Source organism: Protopterus annectens, chromosome 7.part1 (assembly GCF_019279795.1).
Source record: "Protopterus annectens isolate FY-2018-M chromosome 7.part1, PAN1.0, whole genome shotgun sequence".
Lineage (NCBI taxonomy): Eukaryota > Metazoa > Chordata > Ceratodontiformes > Protopteridae > Protopterus > Protopterus annectens.
This window is the reverse complement of record NC_056740.1, coordinates 497328285-497353483: the sequence shown is the minus strand read 5'-3', so window position 1 is coordinate 497353483 and position 25199 is coordinate 497328285. Positions and strand designations below refer to the sequence as shown.

The following is a 25199-nucleotide window of genomic DNA, read 5'->3' as shown; positions in this document are numbered from 1 at the left end:
ATGGTTCTTAACATGATGAAGAGATATATAATATCTAATCACATGCTCTTATAATAGTGTAAGGAGTTGAGGCTATGACCTGTTAATGAGCTACGTGTTATGGTGCAGGTTTGAGTCCTTCAGCCTTCATTTGCCTACTCTGTGACCTTGGGCAAATTACTTAACCAGAGGTTACTTTGGGATAGCTCTGAATCTGGGCTAGACTCCTTAATGGTCTCCTGGACTGCATTCCTAGTAAACACCTATGAACCTATGAACTTTAGTGGATGACTTAACTGAGGATATCCCCACAAAAATGTAGGAATTGGGTATGGTGGGCTCACCTGTTTCATACCAGCTCTAAAATTAAACAAAGGACACAATGCCAATTAAAGAATGTATGCATCATCACTTCCATCACATTAAAATGCTCTGGTATATGGGAATTTATTTTAATACTCATTTATTCAACATTTCACAATTTAACCAAGTCATGCACCATATAGCAAGGAATTCCATTTATCCAACATTGGAAATGCCAGCAATGTGTTCATTATTTTACACTTTCCTTCATTAAGCCATACTCTGATACTTACTTTATCCTACTGAGGATTGTAACTTGGACAACTGGAGCCTGTCTCAACACTCAGTAGAAATCAGAAGAGATTTAACTCTGGATAGGGTACCAATCTATCACAGGACATACACACACACACACACACACACACACACACACACACACACACACGCGCACGCACACACGCACACACACACACACACACACACACACACACACACACACACACACACACACACACACACACACACACACACACACACATACACACACACACTCATATAAAGACAATTTGGAGGACTGATACTTCACTTCCAGCACATCTTTGGGATGTGAGAGAAAGGCAGACCACCCTGAAAAATTCAATGATGCAGGTGGACATGTATAGTCCTCAAATTATGCATCCCATCTAAGTAGTAAACGCGAGGACCAAATATTTTGGGGCAGCAAAGTTAACAGCTTTACCTTTATTTAACCCTAACAGCAATTTTTCTTATGCCACATTCAGAAAGCCAAGTGAAAACAATGATTAACAATCACTTAAAAAGTATCTAGATGTCATTCCTCTTTAAATGTCTAAAGAGAAGGTACTTACGTCTTAATAATCTGCCCAAGATCATATTTGTCCGTTACTTCCGTTGGGCTGTTATAGTCCTTCTTGTCCCCTAACGTCACACAGCCAAATGGCATCGCCAGTCCTGTAGGGAGAGAAGCACAGTTTAAGTACTGCAATGTAGTCTGAGAACATTATGAATCCATGTAAGAAAGACAGTAATACAATAAATACACCTTCTCAGTCACAGCATTATTACTATTGAAAGAGCAGGAAACAAACAGAAAGAGTACAACAACCAGAGACCAAGTGACCACTGGATGAATATTACGGAATGAACACTGATAGGTGATTTTAAGAATGTCTATGCATAAAGATAATAAAATTAGACAGAAAACTGAGTCATCATCTGTACCCATATGGAAGTAGCAACAACTTCAGTACTAGATGGCACATCAGGACCACCTACAGAGTCAGGTAACCAAGACAGCAGCTGTAAGGAATGGGTTTCAGAAATATGCTTGAGTTTATTAAATTGACCATTCTGTGGCCAGTGTGTTTACTGATTGTGAAATGACACAAACACAGAAAAGATACACATACTGTTCTATAAAGGTGTGTGACCGTAGACTTGGCATTCAGAAGCACTAAGTAAGTGGATGCTGAGGTTCAGGGAGGCTTGTATTTGTGACATTTGGTTTTATGAATGGTCTTATTTATTGACTAGCTAGATAAATGTACCAGACAGAAGTGCCTTTTTTCCGCAGCACCCTGGGACCGTTGTGTGCATGCAATTAAACAGTTTGTTCAGAGATGCATATTTGGCAAATAGACAATGAGAGAATCAAACCAAAGCCTACTGAATGATTTTTTTAGTAGTTATACACCCCAGTTCTTGTCAATTAACTGCCAGAGCAGTCACCTTTCTGAAGCTAACATTATAAATGGTGATCGTGTGCATAGTTTCATAAACGTAACCCTCTGAGATACAACAAGGCTCCTTCTATATTATCAAGAGGCCCATTGTTTGAAACACCTACTTGAAAAAAAATAAGTTATTTATTCCAGACTGATATGCAACCTACTGTTTGGAGGTTAAAATAATATGCCTTGTGCACTGTTATGTATGACACATGAAAGCAGACAACAAACAAGAAAGAAAGAGGAGATTTCTTGAGCATTCGTCTTTCAGATTTACTCCTGTGGAGAAGCAGGAACAAATGATGCTCTTCATATTTCTGAGTACAAGACAAGGCACTGAAACAGGCAGGGCATCTTGGATGAAGTACATTTTCTTAGCAGGAATAATAGAAAATATAGAGCCATGACATGTTACTAACAATGATGTCATCATTTTACAGGTCATTCAATTTAAGTGGTCATTGAAGAAAGTTGGTGTACTCTTTATATATCAATGATGAATAAAGTAAAATGACATTTTGCAAGAAAGCTAGTATGCACAGTAACATTTCCTGAGTTGTGTGGATGAAAACATCAGTAATGAAGTCATTATTCCTAGGTAACTAATTATAAGCGTTAGTTTGCAGTGGTTGCATAGAGTGTTAGAGCCATGACTATGGCCCAGGAAACCAGTGTTGATGGTCCAGGTAGAAGAGGATGGGTGTGCCCATACTGGGTGGCTCATCCTGGGGGGCTAGAAGAATTTCTGATAGTTAGGTCACTGACAGGCTGTGGTGGAGGCCAAACCAGAGGTAAAGCTCAGGTCAAATAGCTGCATGAGCTGTCCGCTACAGCATGTTTTGTATTGTTGATTGGGCAATTAGGTATAGTATCAGATACCACCGGTGATGTATTTTTTAATTTACAAAGTGTCTTTTGCAAGTATTGCTTAGTTATGATGGGGGGGGGTTGATATTCTGTGGGATATGTAAACTTTGTATAGTGGGTTGGGGAGGGGGTGAAATTTGAAATATTAGTATTTGAATGGGTCTTAGGATAAGCTAACCCCTTCAAACAGTGAAGTTCATTCCTGGCTAATTTGTTTAATTTTTCTGGTCTTAATCTTTCCCACCAAATTGTCACCATTACCAAAAATCTTGTAATATTGATTCAAGCTAATCTCAAGTAACACGTCATTCTTCAAGGAAATATCAAGTTTATGTATATCTTCCATTAATGCAGCCATAAGTTTATCATTAAAATGTATCAAAACTGTCATTATCTGGCAACCACACTCGTCAAAGATAGAAATTAAATGTTCATACAACTCAGGGTCTTCCGATACACTGTTTGGCATTTTCCAATCCCTGAAACCCTGAACTTATATTAACAAATAACTAAGTGCATTGAATATGATGAGATGTGCAATGAAATATTAGGGAAACAACCACAGTTCACTTATAAGAGGCATTTGAGTATTAAGGAAAAACTTGAAAAAGGATATAATACTGTTGGGGACAATAGGATGAACATGGGAATGAAAAAAAGTGGGGCTTGTTGTTACTGTAAGTATATTTTTGAGGGCCAGTGTCTTAAGCTTAAAACATATGCTGCTGAATTCATGATGAATAGTAATTGTGACTTTAAAACATTTGGAATGGTGTACATAGCATTTTGTGACTATTGCCACTCATACCACATAGGAAAAACAGAATGTGCATTAAAAAGAGGATATATGAACACCGTTATGATATTAAGAGTTTCAATAACAATGCCCTGTATAAATATAAGTTAAATGCAAAGACAGCAAGATGTTTTATTTTAATTTTTGTTTTAGAAAAAGTTTTAATTTACCCAAGGGGTAGACTCTGGGAGCTCAGACTCAGACAAATAAGATTAAATGCTAGATTACACCCTGCTGTGAACGAAACTGACTCTTTAACCAGCATCTTAAAATTACATTCAGCTAAGTTATAATTATTTTTTATAGAACGTTTTTATCTGATGCATAAGAAATTATGGTCTTAAATTTTTGGATGATATAAGACATTTTCAAAATGTATTTAATATGTGATTCTTTTAAAGAAATTGCTTTTGGCATACTTTATTATTGTTAATTGGTCTTTTATCCTTATATAAGTGGCTGGTGTGATGTGTTTATTTGTTCTCATGTGTTTATTTGTTCTGATGAAGTCCTTTTTGTAGTTATTGGATAAAAGTGCTTAACATTAAAACTTATTCATTAAGCTTGCTCATTCTGATTAAAAGTTGGACATTCAAATTTACTTTTTGGTGCCCATTGATAATAGCTACGGTCAAGGGCTCATTTGGTTTTCGTTACTGCTTTTTTGTGTGGCAGGTTCAATGTATTTCATAACCTAACATGCTTTTCTGACAGCATTGATGGGATCCTGTGACATAATATGATCTGATAGCTGGTCCTCTGCCTAGACGTGACATGGTCTTTAGTAAATATGGATGCTCCACTGCAATTGCCATTGAGCCAAAAAGTATGGTGGGCACAAAACCCTAACATGGAGGGAGGGTGTGCTTTCTGTACTTTTAACACATATTTCTTTAATAACACAAAGATATATGCACTCCAAATGCAGCTCGGCCTCAAAATCAGGCCATCTGTTTCCTATTCCCTCCAGTACATGGTGGCCACAGGCCAGGAGAATGGACCAGATGGAGGTGTTGGGAGAAATTGAGGGTTTATTGCAGCAGCTAGTGTTTAGCTGGAGGAGCAATAGGGGACAAAAATATATGACCACAATATTGAAAAGTATATGGTAATACACTGCTTAGTCACCTAATTGAAAACATAAAACATACGAAGTCTTATATCTGCAATAATCCTTGTAGCAGTATGTGCTGCAATGTTAGAAGGGCTCACATTACAGAAACATGCACCATAACGACTACAACTACAGAAACACACACAATACTAAAACAGGTTATTTAGCTAGGTGAAATTACTTATGTTACTGACACATATGTAGGAAGACCAGAGACATTCTGAATTGCTGTGTGACACCTTGGCAGTGAATGCAGAAGAAGGAAGCTAGAGGTGATGGGGGTGATGGAGGTGAAGTGCCTGAGACAAGTGGTAGGATGCACACTGATGGCCAGGTGAAGAAATGTGGGCATCCGACCAGAAGCCAAAGTAGCTCCAGTTGCAGAGAAGGTTAAGAAGAATAGATTTTATTGGTTTAGGCACATGTGCTGGAAGTCAGATGATTTCATGATGCAGATTTGAAAGAGACAGGAAGAAAGCAAGGGGAAATGAGGGCACATCCAGCAAAGTGGTGGCTGGACTGCATGAAAGAAAACCTGTACAGTAAGGCATGACTGTTGGAGAGGACAGGACCATAGCACTGAATCCAAAGAGGTGGCAACAGTTGATATGACACCCTGAACCCATGTGGAAAAAGAGGAACAGGGGGAAGATGATAAATAAATGATCTTGCCATGTCGTTGTGTACATATTCTTATTGCACTGTGAATGTTGCTATTGTAATTTTGTACTTGCATTGTTATTATTTTTTGCATTCTATTTTATTACAAAAAAAAGGCCAGAGTGCAAGCAAGACTCTTATTTAATTAAATGCAATGAAGCGCTTTTCGTTTGTAAAATAACAAACTTCATCAGACTAAAACAGTGTTAAACCACAACTGAACTTCTTAAATAACATTTTATAAGCCCGCCCTACAGTAGAAAGGAAATGATGTCATGAACAAAATTTTAAATTTTAAAAATATAAAGCACATATATATAAAACACACGTACATAAAATACATTAACTAAATTCTTTCAGTAATAAATAATTTAGACATCCTAGTTGATTATTATTAATTAAAATATTTCTTATTATAGGGAAAAAAAAAAAAAAATATATATATATATATATATATATATATATATATATATATATATATATATATGTAAATACACTTATTAAATCACCACCCTAACACAGGTTGGCAATAATTAAAACCGGCTTGAAAATTACCTCACCTAAGTAATGCTTTTAGACTGAGTATACTATTGCTTGCACAGTAGTCATTCAAACATGATAAATATGATAAACTAAATTGTAATTCAAAAGGGCTAGTATATGTGGCAATGTGTAAACACTGTCCAGCTTATTATATAGGGAAGACTACTAGGACCCTAAAAGAAAGAGTATATGAGCACCTATATGTCATTAGAAAGATGAATTTAACAAATGCACTTGCAAAACACATACAGGAGTATGGTGAACATAAATTTGAATTTTGTGGTATCCAACAGGTCCATGAGCAACTTAGGGGGGTCCATGGATGCTACCTTTAGAAAGAGCGGAATTAATTTAGCAACTAAAACTACATTCTTATGTATGGCCGAGCTTGAATGACTACTGTGCAATCAATAGTATACTCAGGCTAAAAGCATTATTTAGGTGAGATAATTTGCAAGTTGGTTTTAATTATTGCTGACTTGTGTTAGGGTACTGATTTAATAAGTATATTTATTTAAATATATATATATATATGTATGTATATATATATGTATATATATATATATATATATATATATATATATATATGTATGTATATATATATATGTATATATATATATATATATTTATATATATATATATATATATATAGATATTTCTATAACAAGCAATATTTTAATTCATAATAAATAACTAGGATGTCTTTAGATTATTTATTAATGAAGGAATTTAGTTAATGTATTTTATGTACGTGTGTTTTATATATAACCGCTTTATATTTTTAAAATTAAAAATGTTGTTCTTGACATTTTCTTTCTACTGTAGGTCAGGCTTATAAAATGTTATTTAAAAAGTTCAGTTGTGGTTTAACACTGTTTTAGTCTGATGAAGTTTGTTATTCTACAAACAAAAAGCGCTTCACTGTATTTCATTAAATAAGAGTTTTGCTTGCACTCTGGCCTTTTTTTGTGATTTCTACAGTTTGCTTTTTGTTTTTTCATTTTTGGCATTCTACTTTATTGCAAAATAGTCTCTTTATTATTTGCCGTCTGACCTGGATCATACCAGAAAAGTGTCTTTGGATCAATGAACTTGGCTGGTTAATAAATGTATAACTAACTAATAAGCTAACCAACTAACTACAATAAAATAAACTTTTCAGCTGTGATGCAGTACTTACCAGCCTGTTAGTGCTTGTTTTACTACCCATCTCCCCTAAATGAATCATCCTGTCTGCACGGCCTTAAAGCTCTGTCCCTGTCATTTCTAAACTACACGAAAGACTAACACTATCTCTTCTTTCCTTAGTTATCATGATACTTTTCCTATGAGAGCCCACTAACAAATGCTCCTCCTTCTTATCTTCTCTCCTCCTCCCCTTAGCTATCAGGATACTTTTCCTGCGAAAGCCCATTAACAAATGCTCCTCCTTCTTATCTTATCTCCTCCTCCTTATATTTTCTTTCCTGTAAATATCAACAACTTGTTTCCCTTCTACATTTGTCACATTTGCAATTTCCTGGTCTGTCCTGCTATTTTCCCCTATACTGTAGTGCCGTGCTGCTTCAGTCTAATTACAGCCCTTCTCTTCATACACCTTGTTCATTTTTATTCTCTGTTGTAACCTTATATGCCTACCTTGTCTTCATTTTCCAACCCTTCTCCCTGCACTATAATTACCAAGGTTGACTTAGGTGTCCATCTGTCTGCCTGCAATTGACTGACTCCGGCTCTGAACTCTTCTTCAGCTGGACTACCTCAATGCTGAACATCAAAAATGTGGGGCTCTTCAGAAAGAAAAAGTAAAAAAAAAGTGTCTTCAAATTTTAAGACAAATCAATCAATCAATCAATCAATCAATCAATCAATCAATAAATAAATAAATACATAAATAAATAATGAAACAAGAAAAATAGTTGAAGACCAACCTAAAAAACTCTTCTGTGTTCCTTCCTGTCACTCTGTAAGTGTAGCCAGCTGTTTGTTAAAATTTCAAAACAAATAAGCAGCTTGCTATGGTTACGATCAGCTTGTCCATGAAAAGTTTCTAAGGTACATGCTAAACTAATTACTTCCCACTCCTTCCCTAATAATGCTGCCCTCCTCTTTGAAAGCAGACTTTAGACAATAGACTGATCATCATTATAGAACAGTAAGAAGATGACTACATTATTTTCTACTTTTAATATACCAACCAGGAGAAGATATAAATCTATCCATACCTCTACAAGACAATTTACCTTATCACATGTTACCTGGATTTCTCAGTTGCTTAAGTTATTAATCAAAGAATGTACACCTGGACTGTATAGTAAAAGAGATGTTTTCAACACCAGTAGTGTAATTAGGGTGGGATGAATGGGGTAATCACCCCAGGTGTTATCTTGTCCAGGCCACAATTCACATCCCTGATATCAAATAAAAAATATTTGCAATCAATTTTTTTTTAAATTTCCCCTTAAAGGAAATGACCCACATGCATCCCAAATGGACATCTGAGATGCTCCTCTAAGCCTTCCACCCAGCTTACATCATCTTTCTTGGGCACGACCCCAAAAAGCATGAGATTGGCTATCAAGTACAGGAGGTAGTGCCAAGGTCAAGAAAGACAGTGTCTTGGGCTATGTCATTGGCACCCACAATGAGATGAGGGATGTAATGCTTCTAAAATTGAAATCACTTGCTGTGGTCACATCTGGCACGTGACTCTCAAGCAAGTAGGCTACTAGCATGCTTCTTGTGCGTACTTGGACAAACTGCTGAAGGGGTCATTGGGGAAAGTCGTTTGAATGTGCATACATGGATAAACTACTGAAGGGATTCCCAGGACACTTAGAGAAAGAAAGAAAACAATGCAGCACAGCCAAGCATAATTTGAATGTACATTCTTCTTGACTTTTAAAACAACTACACAGTAAATCTTATCTTGGAATATTAAACCCCATTGATGATTATGCTTACTGAAATTGAAGTATTTTTGTAAGGGGGGCAGGCTTCTCTCGATCTCCAACTCTGGGTTAAGGCAGACACACCTTCCAAATTTATATTACAAGTCTCTTCTTGCTCATTGAAAATAGTAACGTCTCTGTCTCTCATGAAGTTTCAGGGGGCATTCCACTCAACTTCTAAGCACAAGAAATCTGGACAAAGTCTAATATAATGGGGGTCAAAGGCCCAAAAATTGGGGCAGGTTTTAAATACTGCTATTCTAAAGTTTAAACTTAGAAAGCTGCTAGAATAACAGGACTTGTATTAATGTGCATTTTCTGAAGGAAATGAAATCTAAAACACAGAAATGTACGTCATTATTTAATAAGTTTAGTCCTCACTGATTTGCTCGAAAACCAAACATTTTATGACGTGAAAATCAGTACACTCTGCAAGAATCTGGACAGTTGATTGTTAAGGTCAGGGGTCACAGCTATGAGTTCAGCACATGCTAGTTAAGTCTGTTTGTTCCATCAGTAAACTAAGGAGAAAACTCAATCAAAAACAGGGTCTCACTGTACTCTGTATTCTTAATAGGCTTCTTGAGGTGTCCATTAGAGTAACGTGAAATAATCACGTGTACTGCAAATTTACAGAATAACAAATTTTGCTTCCTAAAGTATTATAGTGCATGTCTGAGCAGGAGATTTTGTAGGGTTTTGGAAACCTTTCTTATTCCTTTGGTATTTAAGTAGCTGAAAAGTATCATAAAATAGGATAGGTCTAGGTAACGCAGTATACAAATAGTCATTGAATTTTATATTTAGGATTATTACTGTTTTTTTTTTATAAAATGTGTGTTATAAATAAAATGAAGTATAAATAAAATTAAGCTAATTTTAGCTTAGACACTTCCTCTATTGGTGAATATCTCAGACACTTCCTTTATCGCTGACTAGCATGTGAATTGGATATATACCTATCATGGTTTTATTTAGTTATTTCACATCTGATTAAAGTCTGACTGGGCCAGAAAATGCCCATTTTCCAAGAAGGCCTAGGAGGAAAAGCTCCACTATCACAATCTTTCAAAAATCAGTTACAGACATTTTAAATCACACGTATTATGTTACACTACCTGGATTTCTCAGTTGCTTATAAAACACAGGACTGAAAAAAATATTTTAACTCATTACATCCGATGCCACTAGATGTCAAATATTGCTTGTTCATATTTGCATCAATAATTCCAAAACCATGCACAAACTATGTACAAAGTTTAAAAATTCATCTTAAAGCTGATGCAATGGCTAACTCAACTAAATTAATATTTGACCTCTGCTAGTGCAATTAAATAGATATTAACTGCTGTTTCTGTGATATTAATTTATATAGATATCATTTTCACATTTTTCTAAATATCTCAACAACCAAGTAACACAGACAGACCTCCTTCGCCTCATATAAAAGCTCTCAGCCAAATGAATATAATGCTGCTGACAGCATATGTGTAATGAGTGGTTGCTGAGATATTCTAAGTTGTTTACAAAATATTACAAACATAATAGTTACTGTTTTTACTACGACTTATAAAATTGAGTTTATACCTAGAACCTAAAGAATACTACCACTATAAAACTAGTTTATGCTGAAGACTTTGCCATTTATACTTCTTTCATAACCCCAATGGTTCCAGAAATATGAACTTTTATTTGAAATGTGAGGACATAATTTGATTCTGTCAAAAGGCGTAGGCTCCGCCCATTGGAACTTACAGTGCAAACTTCCTGAGCTCCATTGGAGTGAATGAGTTAATGAGAAAAACACAGAATAAGAAGTAATGTACTCACCATAACGTCCCATGTTTGTTGTCCATAATCTTGCCTTCAGTCTTTCTGGTTGGATTCGGAACTGAGCATTGGTTCTGACTTGGCCTGTTACTCAAGCTTGAGAGCTTCCATTGGCTCGAGGCTATACCCTATCCCATCATGCTTAGGGAAGATTACCCAGATCTTGTTTGCAAATTATTAACATATTTTGAAATCATATACAAAAACCCATTGTTAATAATCATTAGCCTATGACTGATGAGACAAGAAGGGAAGCAGAGAACACAGTTCACAACCAATAAAAATTCCTCTCGATCCTCCAGGAGCAAAGGTTGGGATAAGGAGGGTGGGAAGCAAGAATGAAAGCGAGATTATGGACAACAAACATGGAACGTTATGGTGAGTACATAACTTCTTAATGTTATGTTGTCCTATTTCGCCTTCATTCTTGCTGGTTGGGACAGCGTCCCTAGCACCTTCTTTCTTGGATGGCTCAAGGGAATAAACTCTTCAGAAGAGTGGAACCAAAGGAAGCACTGTTCTGGGAGGCCATGCCTACTTTGTAATGAGTGATAAAGGTATGAGGTTTGACCCATGTGGCTGCAGCACAGACTGAGTCCATAGGTAATCTTGCCTGAAAGGCAGTCAAAGTTGACATAGCTCTTGTTGAGCGGCCTCTAATCTTTCCTGGCAGTTGTTTATACTGAGAATTATATGCATAAGTAATAGTATCAGTAAGCCATTTTGACAAGGTAACTTTTGATATTGGTGCAACTTTTCTGTTATCTGAGAAGGAAACGAATAACTGGTCAGATTTTCTAAATTCCTTTGTTCTATGCAAGTAGCAGCATTACTGCCTGTGGACATCCGGTTGTTGTAGCTTATATTCTGCCTTGTTGCCATAGTTTGGAAATAAAATGGACAGGTCAATGGACTGATTCAAATTTGTCTCGGAACATACTTTGGGAAGGAATGAAGGATTTGTTCTAAGAGAGACTCTGTCTTTGTGAAAAACTAAATAGGGAGGGTGTATAGACAGAGCTTGAAGTTCTGAAACCCTTCCATAGCAGGAAAAAACAAACAAAACTGTAGAAACCACAATCCGAAAACCACCAACACAGGAGCCTAAAGGGTGAGATGCACGGAAGATTCCTTTATTCCCTCCTAGCTGAAGTAATGGCTATCAAAAAGACTGTTACCCAGGTTAGAATTTTTAGTTGGCAAGAGGAAGCTGGTTCATATGGTGGGAAAATCAGAGTAGTCAGTACCAAATGGAGGTCCCAAGGGGGTGGTGGTTCCCTTACTGGAGGCCTTAGTAAAACGCACCTCTCAGGAAGGCTTTGCACAATCTGTGAGACATTATTTTTGATCCCATGTCTCCTATGTGGTAGTTAGATATCGTAGTTAATTATACTTATATGGTAGCTGCTGCTGTGCCTTCATTAAAAATTTCTGCTAAGAAATCTAAAACTGTACTTACTAGGGGCTGTGAAGGGATCTATGTGATTCTTGGAAGCCCAACACAAAAACCTTTTCCATTTGCTAGCATAAAGCTTTTTAGTTGTTTTCTTATGAGATGAAATTAGAATGTGTCTCACTGCAGAGGATATGTCTGGAAGCCTGGCTAAGACTGGAAGTGGAGCAGCCAATCTGTCAGTTTGAGGGTTTAGATAGAGGGATGGAGAATTCCTGATTGATGAGTCAGAAGATCTGGTACTGGGTCCAGAATCCACGGCTCTTCTCATAGATGGGGCCATAGGAAAGGAAACCAGATTTGACGAGGCCAGTACGGAACAATGAGTATTAACCTACAACTCAACAATTTGGTTTTCTGTAGAACTTTGGGGATTAGTGGAAATGGGGGAAAGGCATAAAGAAGTCCCAGGAGCCAATTGTGAACAAATGCATCCCTTGGTGACTCCTCCAGAGGGGGATTTAGGGCAAGGTAGCTGCTACATTTGGTGTTCGTGCGCATGGCAAAGAGGTCACAACAAGGCTGGCCCCACTTGCAAAAAATCTGGTTGGCAATTTACTGTTTTAGGGACCACTGGTGAGGCATTAGAATTGCTCTGCTCAATTTGTCCGCTATCATGCTGGATTTCCCTGGAATATGTACTGCAATCAGAAAACATTGAGAAGAGACTGCCCATTGCCATACTCTTTGATCCTCTTGACACAGGGGGTAGGATCTGGTTCCACCTTGTTTGTTGATATGCCACACTAATGACATATTATCTGTCTGTATTGCAATTTCACCTGGTGGAAGAGAGTCCTGGAATGCCTTCAATGTCAGAAGCACAGCTTTCATCTCTAGAACATTGATGTGCAAATGTTACTCGTGTTCCTGCCAAGTTCCTTGGATGGTCTTTTGCCAGATAATGCCCTCCCACCCTATCTGGGAAGCGTCCATGGTCACTGTGGCTACTGGTTGAGGGAGATTGAATAGCCTGCCTAGAGTTACCTGCATGGACTGAAGCCACCAGCATAGGTCTTTCTTGCAGGAGCCTGTAATGAAGATCTTGTCGGACATGGGTAACTCCTGCATGGACCATTGAGCGAAGAGTAGCCACTGTAGGACTCTGATATTGTACATGTGCCAGTGGTACTAATGTTATGGCAACTGCCATAGTGCCTAAGACCTTTAGAACAAACTTTGCCTGTACTTTCTTTTTCAAGAGCAAGATGGACACTTGATGGTGCAGTGTCTGTACCCTGTTGTGAGGCAGTGTTTTTGCTGACACTATTGGGCGAAAGGGTGGATCATTCTGATTTTTATGAATTTTTGGAATTCCAAAAATGGAGGGGGGTCACTGGGAATTCAACCATCAAATAATGGTATTCATTAAAATCAATGATCCCCTCCATTAACCACTCGTAAAGACGCCAGTCAATTTTAGTGTATGCCATACACATTTCATTCCTAGATACTCTGGCATATGTGTTTGTGTCACTCAGAAGACTGTACATCTTGTTCGAGTAGTCAATGTTAGACATGATCACTACCCCCCTCCTTTGTCAGGTTTCATGACCCTATACAAATTAGTGGTAGTTAGTTCTTGAAGACAAAACCTCTCCCCAGGTGTTAGGTTATCCAATTCCCTCCTTGGCCCCCTTAACATTCTTCTAAATTGTGCCTCAGACAACTTCTCGAAGATATGTATACATGGGTGTGCAGGAGGTATAAATGTACTCGACCTCTTTAGTCCAATCGCATTGTCTATGGTTGGACTAGGCTTTTTGTAAAAAAATACTTCTAAGTTTAACTGTCTAGTATACATCTTGAAGTTAACCAGTACTTTGGCTGTTTCATTTCTAAAGAAAGGGACAAATGTAAACCCCTTCCTGAATAGAGACAAACAGTTATCCGTTAACTCTAAGTTAGAGAAGTTGTAAACACTAACATTGTCAACTTTAACCAAATTACAAGAATGTGTCACAATAGTTTGTTGAGTTAAATCAAGTAAGTCACTCCCAAATATCTGCGTGGCGTTCTTCCCCTCAATCTCGGTGTTTGTTACACTATCTAAACTACTGTTTAACAAATGTGAACAATTCACTGGTGAAATTTCTGAAACAGATTCTAAGACAGAGGAAAAACATTGTTGCCTTTGATTGTCACAAAAAAAGTTACAAAAATTGTCACTAAAATTGTCACAAAAAATACCATGATGTAGTGGCTGTAACTCAGCTTCATTGTGTAATTTAATGTCACTGTTGAAGGTGGTCAGTTGCTCGGATGAATGATCCACCCTTTCGCCCAATAGTGTCAGCAAAAGGCTCCAAAACAGAAGCAATGGCCTCCTACGTAGATTTTCATTGTAAAGGTATTGTTAAAAGTTTGCCACATATCCTGAGGGATTTGTGGCACTGCTTGGAGGTTATAAGACAAAAACAAACCTTTGAACCATTTTTGATGGTGACAATTGATGCTATAAATCCTTTTTCGATCATTCCTCAGGTACAAGGTCTGGAAATGTTTAGTAGGAGTTTGGACAAATACAGTGGTTTCCATACTATTAAACGTAGTGTGATAGTAGATCTTATGGAAATGGTTCTGTCAAACAATTTTGTTGGATTTGAAGGTGAACTATTTAGACAAGTGGCAGGAGTTGCCATGGGTGCTAGGTGTGCGCCAATCTATGCCAACTTGGTACTGGCAGAATGGGAGACGGAGAAGGCGTTCCCTACTGAGTATATTCTGGACCTCGCAAAGGCATTTGACACAATACCCCACTCGGGCATCATAGATAAGCTATCCAACCTAAATATAAACCCCTACGTCACAAGATGGGTCGCAAACTGGCTCAAAGACAGAACCCACAGAGTCAGAGTTGCTGGGGCCATGTCAGACTCGAAACCGGTCACAAGTGGCGTCCCACAAGGCTCTGTCCTGGGACCTCTCTTGTTCGGTATTTACTTTTCTGAGGTACAGGCTAACGTGGGAGGACTATGGCTCACCAAGTTCACAGATGACTGCAAACTGGGTGCCATAATCGACTCTCCAGCTGACACAAACATCCTTCAAAAAGGTCTCGCAGAGACGGATAACTGGTGCTAGAGCCATGGTCTAAAGCTAAATGCCAAAAAGTGTATAGTCATACCCTTTGTCAAAAACAATGTGCCCACAAATTACCACATAGGTGGTAACCCATTAAGTACAGAGAAAGTAATTAGGGATCTGGGGACCCAAGTTGATAGCAATCTCTCCTTTGACAACCACATTGCCAAAGTGGTTAGAAAGACCTTCTACATAGCCCACCTAATCATGAAAGGATTCACATCTAGATCAAGAGAGGTAATCGTGCTCCTTTATTCATCCCTCATCAGGCCCATCATAGAATACAATGCCCCCTTTGGGATGTACCTTACCCGACACCTGCAGCAATTAGAAAGACCCCAAAAGTACCTCACCAGGAGAATCAAGGGACTCAAACAGAAGCCATATGCTGCTTGGTTAAAAAAACTGCAGCTCTACTCAGTTGCATACCGCCTGCTTCAAGGCGATCTATGCCTGACATATAAAGCTATGTCCAACCCAGAATTAATGGACATGCTCCACCTCAGTAAATCTAAATCCCTTAGAGCCACGCGCTCGAGGGACTTGAACCTCAGCACAGAAATAAATAGAACATGCTGGAGGGACAGATTCATAACTCAAAGGCTCCCTTCACTCTGGAATAGAATTCCAATTCATGTTAGGCAGAGCACCTCACTGACTCTCTTCAAGAAGAATCTTGATGAGTGGATGGGGGATCGTAGGTTTGTCCTGGGGATTACTTCTGTGTCACTATTAGACAGAGGCACAGTAAACTAAACTTTAAAAAGGGCACAGTATACTCAAATCAAGGGGTGGCGTAAGCCAAACACAATCGGGCTAGGCTTATAAATGCCCCAGGACAGATAGCCTAGTATGAACCTATGAACCTATGAACCTATATGAAACAGGTAATGCTTTATCTGCGTTACCTTGACGATGTACTCATTTTTTGGACAGGGAGTAGGGACGAGATCCATACATTTGTTGATTTTCTTAACAACACTACCCCATTCTTAAAATTCACCTACACTATACATGGGGAAACCTGCAATTATTTGGATATACTGTTATACAAAAACATGCATGAAATTAGCCTAAATTCGAGGATATATCGCAAGAAAACTTATTCTAATAGTTTCTTGCATTTTCAGAGTTGTCATCACCGCTATATCAAGACGAACTTGGTCAAAGGTCAAATGGTTAGGTTATCCAGGCTGATTAGTGAGGATGAACGGCTAAACATTGAGCTGACCAGCTTGACTGCTATGTTTACAGCAAGGGGTTATCCACAAGAAATTTTGTCCCGAGTTAGAAAAGAAATAGAAACTAAGAGAACTACATCCTTTAAACCTATTTTACATGGAGGTTTAACGAAGGAATTCCAGGAGGAGAATGAGTTGGTTTCAGAGTCCCATGCACAACACAAAAAACGGGCTATGATTTTGCCATATAATGGGCAGGCAGGACACATTATTAGAATTATTAAGGACACTTGGCAAGTTCTTTTGACAATGATACTATAAGTATTATAGGTATCACTCCAACTTTTACATATAGTAGGGGTAGGAACCTCAAAGAATTGATGGAAGCTGAACCTAACATTGAGACATATAAGAGCTCCAAAATGAGTAAATGCAGAGTTTGTAGTATATGTAAGTTTATTAATAATGGCCCTTATGTGGCGGTTCAAGGCTTCTATAAAACTATTAGGTATCCTGGATTCTGTAACTGTAACACTAAGATGGTAGTGTACATTGCTACATGTTTGAGCTGTTCTACTTTCTATGTTGGGAAAACAACAAGAAAGTTAAGGCTCAGAATCCTGGAACACCTAAGAGACATCAGGAACAAAAGAAGTAACAATGCCTTGTATATGCATAGTCTGAGTTGTCCTAATTTAAAGAGATTTCTGTTTTTTGTTATAGACAGAATTCCATTTAATGACAAAGGAGGTGACTTAAAAGTTTTACTTGAGATGAGGGAGTGCATCTGGCAGTTGAGGCTGGATGCATCTAGACCTCCAGGCATTAATGATCACATCTCAGTCTCTAGCATTTTAAAGTACAAATTCACATTTGTTTGAAGAATGTTAAGCATTATATTATTATTTTTTATTTATTATTTATTATTTTCAATTTTATATCAACATGTTTATATATATATAGATTTTTAAAATGTTTGAGTTTTAAGTTGAACAAGATTCTAGTTATAAGTAACTGCGATTTTCAACAAGCATAGGATTGATGTTTTACTGTGACTTTAATTTATAAATTGCTTTTTGGTTGGGGTTGGTTGCCTAGAGGGGTGTGTCTGTAACTAATAGCTTTAAATGCAACAAAGATGAAAGGCTCTTTTACTCTGATGATGCCTGACTATGTATGTGGGTGAAAGCGCTAAGTTATTTATTCATATGTACAGAATTATTATGTGTTTTTTTCGCTCTTTTGGTCTATTAAAGTTTGCAGTGTCTGGGGAGCTAAGCCGGTTTATTATTTACAAGTTTCTGGTGTTTCATTGTGTCGGCTGTTACAAATTTGTTGGGCCTCCTCAGAACAGGTTCTATGGATTCTGGAGAGCCCCATGCCCTTTGACTAACAACACTGAGGAGCTGGTGAAAGGGCGGAGACACCCAAGAGGTGGAGAGTTGAGAACAAAATGCCTCCAAGTATACAGACTCATCCTCAGAAAGGGTAAGGGTCTTCCAGCCACATCTGTGCTTGAGGATCTCTAGGATATCTAAGAAGGAGACATCCTCAGAGGGTTACCATGGGGACCCTTCTGAATCATCTAAGTCTGTATCTGAAGTGACAGACTCCTTAGGGGAATCTATATGTTTCCTCTTACGTGTTCTCTTCTGAGGGACCCCTCCAGAGTGGTCCTCTGGGGAGGTTTCAGAAGAGAGTGACTCACCCAATGGGGTGTCCTGAGGCATTGATTCTCTATTAATCCAGAAAGCAGGAAATCACCAAACCTCTCCGTATGCTGACACCGGTAAATTTAGTAAAAATGAAACCACTTCAGTACTATTATGCACAGTTCCAAAATGATGATGTAGATTCACAAAGGAAGCCAGAAAGTAAATATAAAACTTTAATCCACAGATCAGAAACCAAAAAACACCACGATAAATCACAAGCGCTTTCACCCGTTCGTAACGGGCTTTTTCAAGTGTACTAAGTTGCTGAAAGACTCTGCTTTTAACATAAACCAGCCCTGCCATGTGATTCTGTTAATTAGACAATTGCAATCAATTAGTTAAAATTCATTATGTAAAATATGTGAACAGTGTTGTCAAGCATCAAATGCAGTTCATACATTTACGATATTTACTATATACATTATACTAACTGTCATTTCAAGACAGAATTCATTATGTTTTAAAATTAATTGTGCCAAATAACAAATACTTTCAAAACTTAGATACCATAACTTATATTAGCCATGATATTTGTTTAAAAATGCTCTTTAAAAACTATGGCCAGACACCTGAATGACTGTGTAATAAATATATTTTCAAATACTACTAATCTGTATCTATTTCATTGACCATAAGTTTTGTGTTAACTCTTCATGTGGTTAACTTTGTCAACATGAGATGATTAAATTAACTTTAAAAATGCTTACACAATATTCATGCAAATCCCTTTATCAAAATTATTGAAATATGATTAACTTATACATGAATAACATTTCAAAATACATATAAAATTCATGTTAAATTCATATTAATATTGATTTGCATCTTGAAAACATTTAGGGGTGCAACATAGTTAAACTAATATGAAATTCTATTTTAACTTATTTCTTTTAGCTTTAAGAATGTCGCTAACACTAATCCCATCATTCAAGCCTGGGCTCTTTGTTGCATTGAGTTTTAATTTCCAAATTAATTATTTTATTCCAAGAGCTGTCTCCCAGTCTCCACCTCTCAGATCTTGTAGAACTCTATCAACCACAAAAAAGTTTATAGACATATTTTTACAATTCAAAGAATGTCTATAAAAGGCATTTGTTTCTTTCTTTGTTTTAATATCATTTATGTGTTCATATATTCTGCGTTTCAAATGCCTTTCTGTTTTTCCCACGTAGAATGATGGGCAATTCTGGCAAAGCCCAATGTATACTACCCCTGATGAATTACAATTAAAATTGTGTTTGGCATACAAGGTAATGTTACAAGAAGGAATATGCACTAATTCTTTGTTGATAAGAAATGCACATTGGTGGCATCTGCCACATGCAAAAGTCCCTTTTCTTTTACCTATCAAACCCACTTGTTCTTCTGTTTTGTTCATATTTTGTTCAAACATTCCCTTTAAATTAACATTTCTCTTTCTAATAAATGAAATTTGTTCAGGAAAAATTTTTGTGAATTCTTCCTGAATCGAGACCAAGGGCCATAAATTCTTAACAGTGTTTTCAATAAATGCCGCATCCTGCGAATATGTATACACAAAATTACTGTGTCTGTCAACATTTTTGATTTCCTGTCTCTTAATTGCTGCTGGCCCAGCTCCCAATATGGGTTGAAAATCTTGTCCCCTTTTGTTTATAATTTCATTCAAAATAGCTTGATACAATGTGGGTGGGTATCCCCTACTTAAGAATGCATTTCTTAAGGATTCCACCTCATCTAAAAATAATTCATCTGTACTACACATTCTGGACGCTCTCACAAGCTGTCCTTTGATAATACCCTTCTTGATGTGCCAAGGGTGCCCACTGTCAAAATGCAAGTACGAATTACAATATGTTTCCTTCCTGAATATTTGTGATGTGAAACCCTTTTGGTTTGATTTTTTAGTAAGTTTGATATCCAAATAATTTAAAGTCTCTTTGCTTATATTGTATGTGAATTTAAGGAAATTGGTCGTGTTTGTTAAATAATCCATAAAGTTTACAAATTGCTCTTCAGTGCCCGATTCTCTATGCCTGGGGGGGGGGGGGGGGGGATGGTAGAGCGGCAGATACCAGCACTTTTGGGGGAAGACTGCTTGGATACGAGAGTGGAGCCATCAGGGGTGATAGCACACTCTTCATGACCTCAAAGGCACCATGACCCAGGCCCAAGGGAGCCTCTGGCTCCAAAGAGCCAGGAGACTTCTCCCATACCAAGGAGGTGGGCTCCAAGACCGATGTAGGCACCAAGCTCATCTGCACTGATGTCCCAAGAGGCAGATTCGGATCTGACAAAGGTCCATTCTGACTCTCCTCCCTGGACCCAAGGGGGGAGCATCAGCTCCCAGACCTTTTGACAGAAGATGGCACCAAAGAGGTCAGAATGGAAGTCAGGACCGAAAATCCTGGGGTAGGTCTCGGACCTAACGGTTCCACTGCAAACACATCCAAGCACTCCAGCTCCGAAACCACTCGGGTTGGAGAAGGAATAGAAAAAGGGGCAGTGGCAGTTTTTGGTTCCAATTCCTTCTGGGCTGGACTCAAAAGGATCTTGGCCAGAGCCAGAGTCCAAAGGAACCTCCTGACCACCCACTCCATATCATTGTCTGACAGACTCCTGGAGGATCAAGAGGACAGGATCGAGGATTTGGCGCTTCTAGCCACCGACTGCAAAATATGTGTCTGTGGAACAGATGAGACCGGCTCCAAGGTTAGGGACCAGCTCCATCTATGGCTCCTAGTTGGTTCTGAAGAAACTGATGGAATCGAAGGAGTTGTCTTTTCAGGCCCAAAAGCCTTCGGGTCCAAAGTCATGTCTTTAGCTAGCTTCTTTACCAGCTCAGAAGTAGGAGCCAAAGAAGAGGCTCTTTTAATTGACTTATCTGATTTTGGGGATTGAGAAGATTTGGAGGAGGTCTGTTTCTATTCTAGTGCCTCAGAAAAAGGAACATTAAGCAATCCTCTGACTATAAGCTTGTTTTTGCATTCCTGCAGGACCCTGGAACTAAAAAGTACAGTTGTGTACACTTACCATAAATGTAGATGTTTGAGTGTATTCACTGTTGCAGTCATTACATTTGGGTAATCTTCTGGAAGGTTGCCCTCAGTCGGCCTGAATAACAAAGTCTTGGGTCCTGCATCAGTTGCTGTCTCCTCTTCCATGACGTCAGGTCGTCAGAGGTATAAAACATGCAACCGATGCCATTTTATTCAGTTTCTCTTGCCCCAGATGTCAGGTGCCACTCAAATGGGGAGCAAAAAAAAATATATATATATATATATACACACATATATATATATATATATATATATATATATATATATATATAAATAAACAGTAATATATATGTAAATGCACTTTTAGCAACATAAACTTTACCTTCATCTAAAAGCAAATACACCACAAAGGCTTTAGAATATAGTGAAGGAAAGAGAAATTATAGAAAAGGGGTATGATGGGTGGGTAACCTGGACTGCAACAGTGAATATACTGGAACATCTATATTTATGGTAAGTGTACACAACTGTACTATGTTCTTCGTGTTTCACTGTTGCAGTCATTACATTTGGGTAGAATCCCAAAGCTATGGATGGGAAGATGGCACTAAATAGCATTAGCAGTGGCTAGAAGGCCCTGCAGAACTGCAGTGGCAAAGCCTGCCCTGGATTTGGAGAAGAGAGGCAAATGGTAATGCTTTGTGAAGGTATGAACAGAGCTCCAAGTAGCAGCTTCTAGAATGTCTTTGGTTGGAACTCCTCTGAGAACGGCTGCTGAGGTAGAGGCAGCCCTGGTGGAATGTGACCCGATTCCCTTGGGCATGTTTACCATGATGCAAGTAGGAGAAACGAATGCAGTGGCTTATCCACTTAGAAATATTCTGCTTTGATATAGCCTTCCCCTCTGATCCTGAAACAAATGCCACCAGTAGTTGCTCAGACATTCTTAGAGATTTGGTCTTGTTTAAGTAGAATCTTAGTTGTCTGTGAACATCCAATGAATGCAGAATCCGCTCCCCCTTGTTCTGCGGATTTGGGTAAAATGTTGGCAGGTGAATAGTTTGGTTAAGAGCCACACTGGATACTACCTTAGGCATAAAAGAAGGATTGGTCCTGAGGGACACCCTGTCCGGGTAAAATGTAATAAAGTCTCCACAGCCATGAGAGCCTGTAGTTCTGAAACCCTTCTTGCTGAAGTGATTGCCAAAAGGAAAGCTGTTTTCCAAGATAAAAATTTTATATCCACAATCACTGCTTTTTCAAAAGGAGGCAGGGTGAGTTTTTCCAGCACAAATTTGAGGTCCCATGCAGGAGTTGGTGATCTTCTGGGAGGCCTTAAATTTTTGGCCCCTTTAAGATACTGTTTTAGCAGAGGATAAGAAAAGATAGGAGGCTCAGTGTTGTAATGAGCCAAGATGGCAGAGGCATAGATTTTTATTGAAGAAAAAGATAGGCCCTTGTCAAGCATCTCAGTTAAGTATTGTAAAATCTGAGGGATTTTTGGTTTTGCTGTGTCCGTTCCTTGTGCTTGGTTCCAAGCACAGAATCTCTTCCATTTATCAGCATAAGATTTTCTAGTACTAGGCCCTCTGGCTTCCAAAATGACATCCATCACAGCTTTACTGAGAGGTGTTGTTTGAATGATTAAATGATCAGCCATGCTGCAAGGTTCAGAGTTTGGAGCTGAGTGTGCAGAATTTGATTGTTCTGCTGAGACAGTAGATGAGGTGTTTGAGGCAAGTACCATGGAGGAAGTTGAGGCATATTTCTTAGAACTGGGTACCAGTGCTGGCGAGGCCAGTCCGGAGCAATTAGGATCATTTTTGTTTTTTCCTGTCTGACTTTTAATAAGACCTTGGAGAGAAGAGACAGAGGGGAAAGGCATAGACTGATAGGTTTTTCCAACTGAAGGATAGGGCATCCACTTTCCATTCTTGTCTGTGATAAGTCCTTGTGCAGAATTTGTCCAGTTGATAATTTTGGGGAGGGGAAAATAGATCTATATCTGGGCTCCCCCATGTCTGTGTTACCATGCTGAAGATTTGTGGATCCAGTTTCCACTCATGCAGGTCCATAATATTTCTGCTTAGGTCATCTGCCAGAGTATTTTGTTTTCCTGGCAGGAACTGAGCTTGAAGATGTACTCAGTAAGTCAAGGCTGTGTTCCACAATGCCATGGCTAGTCTGCAAAGGGGGTAGGAATGTGTACCCCCCTGCTTTTTTATGTACTACATAACCGTGGTGTTGTCCATCTTTATCAGTAGTTGTCCTGGATGAAGTAAGTCCTTGAAGGCTGTCAGAGAATTCTGAAAGTACAGTTGTGTACCTACCATAAATGTAGATGTTCGAGTGTATTCACTGTTGCAGTCATTACACTTGGGTTATCCTGCTGGCAGGCTACCCTCAGTCGGCCTGAATTCCAAAGTCCTGGTCCAGCATCGGTTGCTGTCGCCTCTTCCCTGACGTCAGTGTGCCAGGGGTATATAAGATGCAGCTGACGCCATTTTCTTCAGTTTTTCTTGCCCCAGATGTCAGGTGCCCCCAAGAAGGTAGGCAATACATATTGCTTATAAAAACATTTAGTAAAATAAAAACAATACCTTCATCTACAAGCAAATACACCACATAGGTTTTATAGGATAGAGAAGTATAGATAAGTCCCAGCAAAGAAAGGGGGATGGAGGGTGGGGAACCTAGACTGCAACAGTGAATACACTCTAACATCTACATTTATGGTAGGTACACAACTGTACTATGTTCATCGTGTTTCACTGTTGCAGTCATTACACTTGGGTTGAATCCCAAAGCTGAGGTAGGGCTGCTGGGTCTAAATAGGATTAGGAGTGGCTATGAGGCCCTGCAGAACTGCAGTGGCAAAGCCTGCTCTGGATTTAGAGTAAAGAGGTAAGTGATAATGCTTGGTAAAAGTGTGCACTAAACTCCAAGTTGCAGCCTCCAAAATTTCCTTGGTTGGTACTCCTCTGAGAAAGGCTGCTGAAGTGGCTGCTGCCCTGGTAGAATGTGGCCTAATATTCTTAGGCACTGACTTGCCATGCTGTGCATAGTAGAAACGAATGCAGTGTCCTATCCATTTTGAAATAGTCTGCTTTGAGATAGCCTTTCCTTGTGATCCTGCAGCATATGCTACAAACAGTTGCTCAGTTTTTCTGAAAGCTTTTGTTTTGTCCAAGTAGAAGCGTAGCTGCCTGTGTATGTCCAAAGAGTGCAGAAGTCTCTCCCCTTTATTCTGGGGATTTGGATAAAATGTTGGCAAATGAATGGTTTGGTTAAGAGCCACACTGGATACTACCTTTGGCATAAATGTTGGGTTTGTCCTTAGAGAAACCCTGTCCAGATGAAAAATGATAAAAGGTTCCACTGCCATATACGCCTGTAACTCTGAGACTCTTCTTGCTGAAGTTATTGCTGGGAGCAGAGCAGTTTTCCATGATAAGAATTTTATGTGAGCTGTATTGGCTGGCTCAAAAGGAGATAGTGTTAGCTTTTCTAAGACAAAGTTGAGGTCCCATGTAGATATCGGTGCTCTCCTTGGGGGTCTTATGTTTTTTGCCCCTCTGAGGTACTGTCTTAGCAGTGGATGAGAGAAAATAGGAGGTTCTGTATTGTAATGAGCTGAAATGGCAGACGCATGGATCTTAATTGATGAGAAGGATAGGCCTTTGTCCAGCATCTCAGTTATGTATTGTAAAATCTGAGGAATATTTGGAACAAGTGGTTCAAGTCCTTGTGCCTGGTTCCAAGTACAGAATCTCTTCCATTTTTCTGCATAAGATTTTCCTGGTGCTGGGCCTCCTGGCTTCCAAAATGACATCCATAACAGCTTTAGAGAGAGGTGTGTTCTGAGTGGCTATATTATCCTCCATGCAGCCAGATTTAGGGTTCTGAGATGGCTGTGCTGGATCTGATTGTTTTGTTGAGTCAGAAGATGAGGAATTAGAGGTAAAGTCCAGGCTGGGCCTTGAGACAAGCTCTTTAGGGT

General features: G+C 38.6%; 1 protein-coding gene across 1 annotated transcript in view; it reads right to left on the bottom strand.

The window, feature by feature from the left end:
- The window catches only part of CAMKV (CaM kinase like vesicle associated), a 1209710-nt gene that overhangs the window by 862775 nt on the left and 321736 nt on the right, over positions 1–25199 (bottom strand). The window contains exon 2 of the mRNA XM_044078939.1: positions 1152–1254. Coding sequence (XP_043934874.1) covers positions 1152–1246 — 95 coding nt within the window. The 5' untranslated portion in view covers positions 1247–1254. The remainder of the gene's footprint in view (positions 1–1151; positions 1255–25199) is intronic.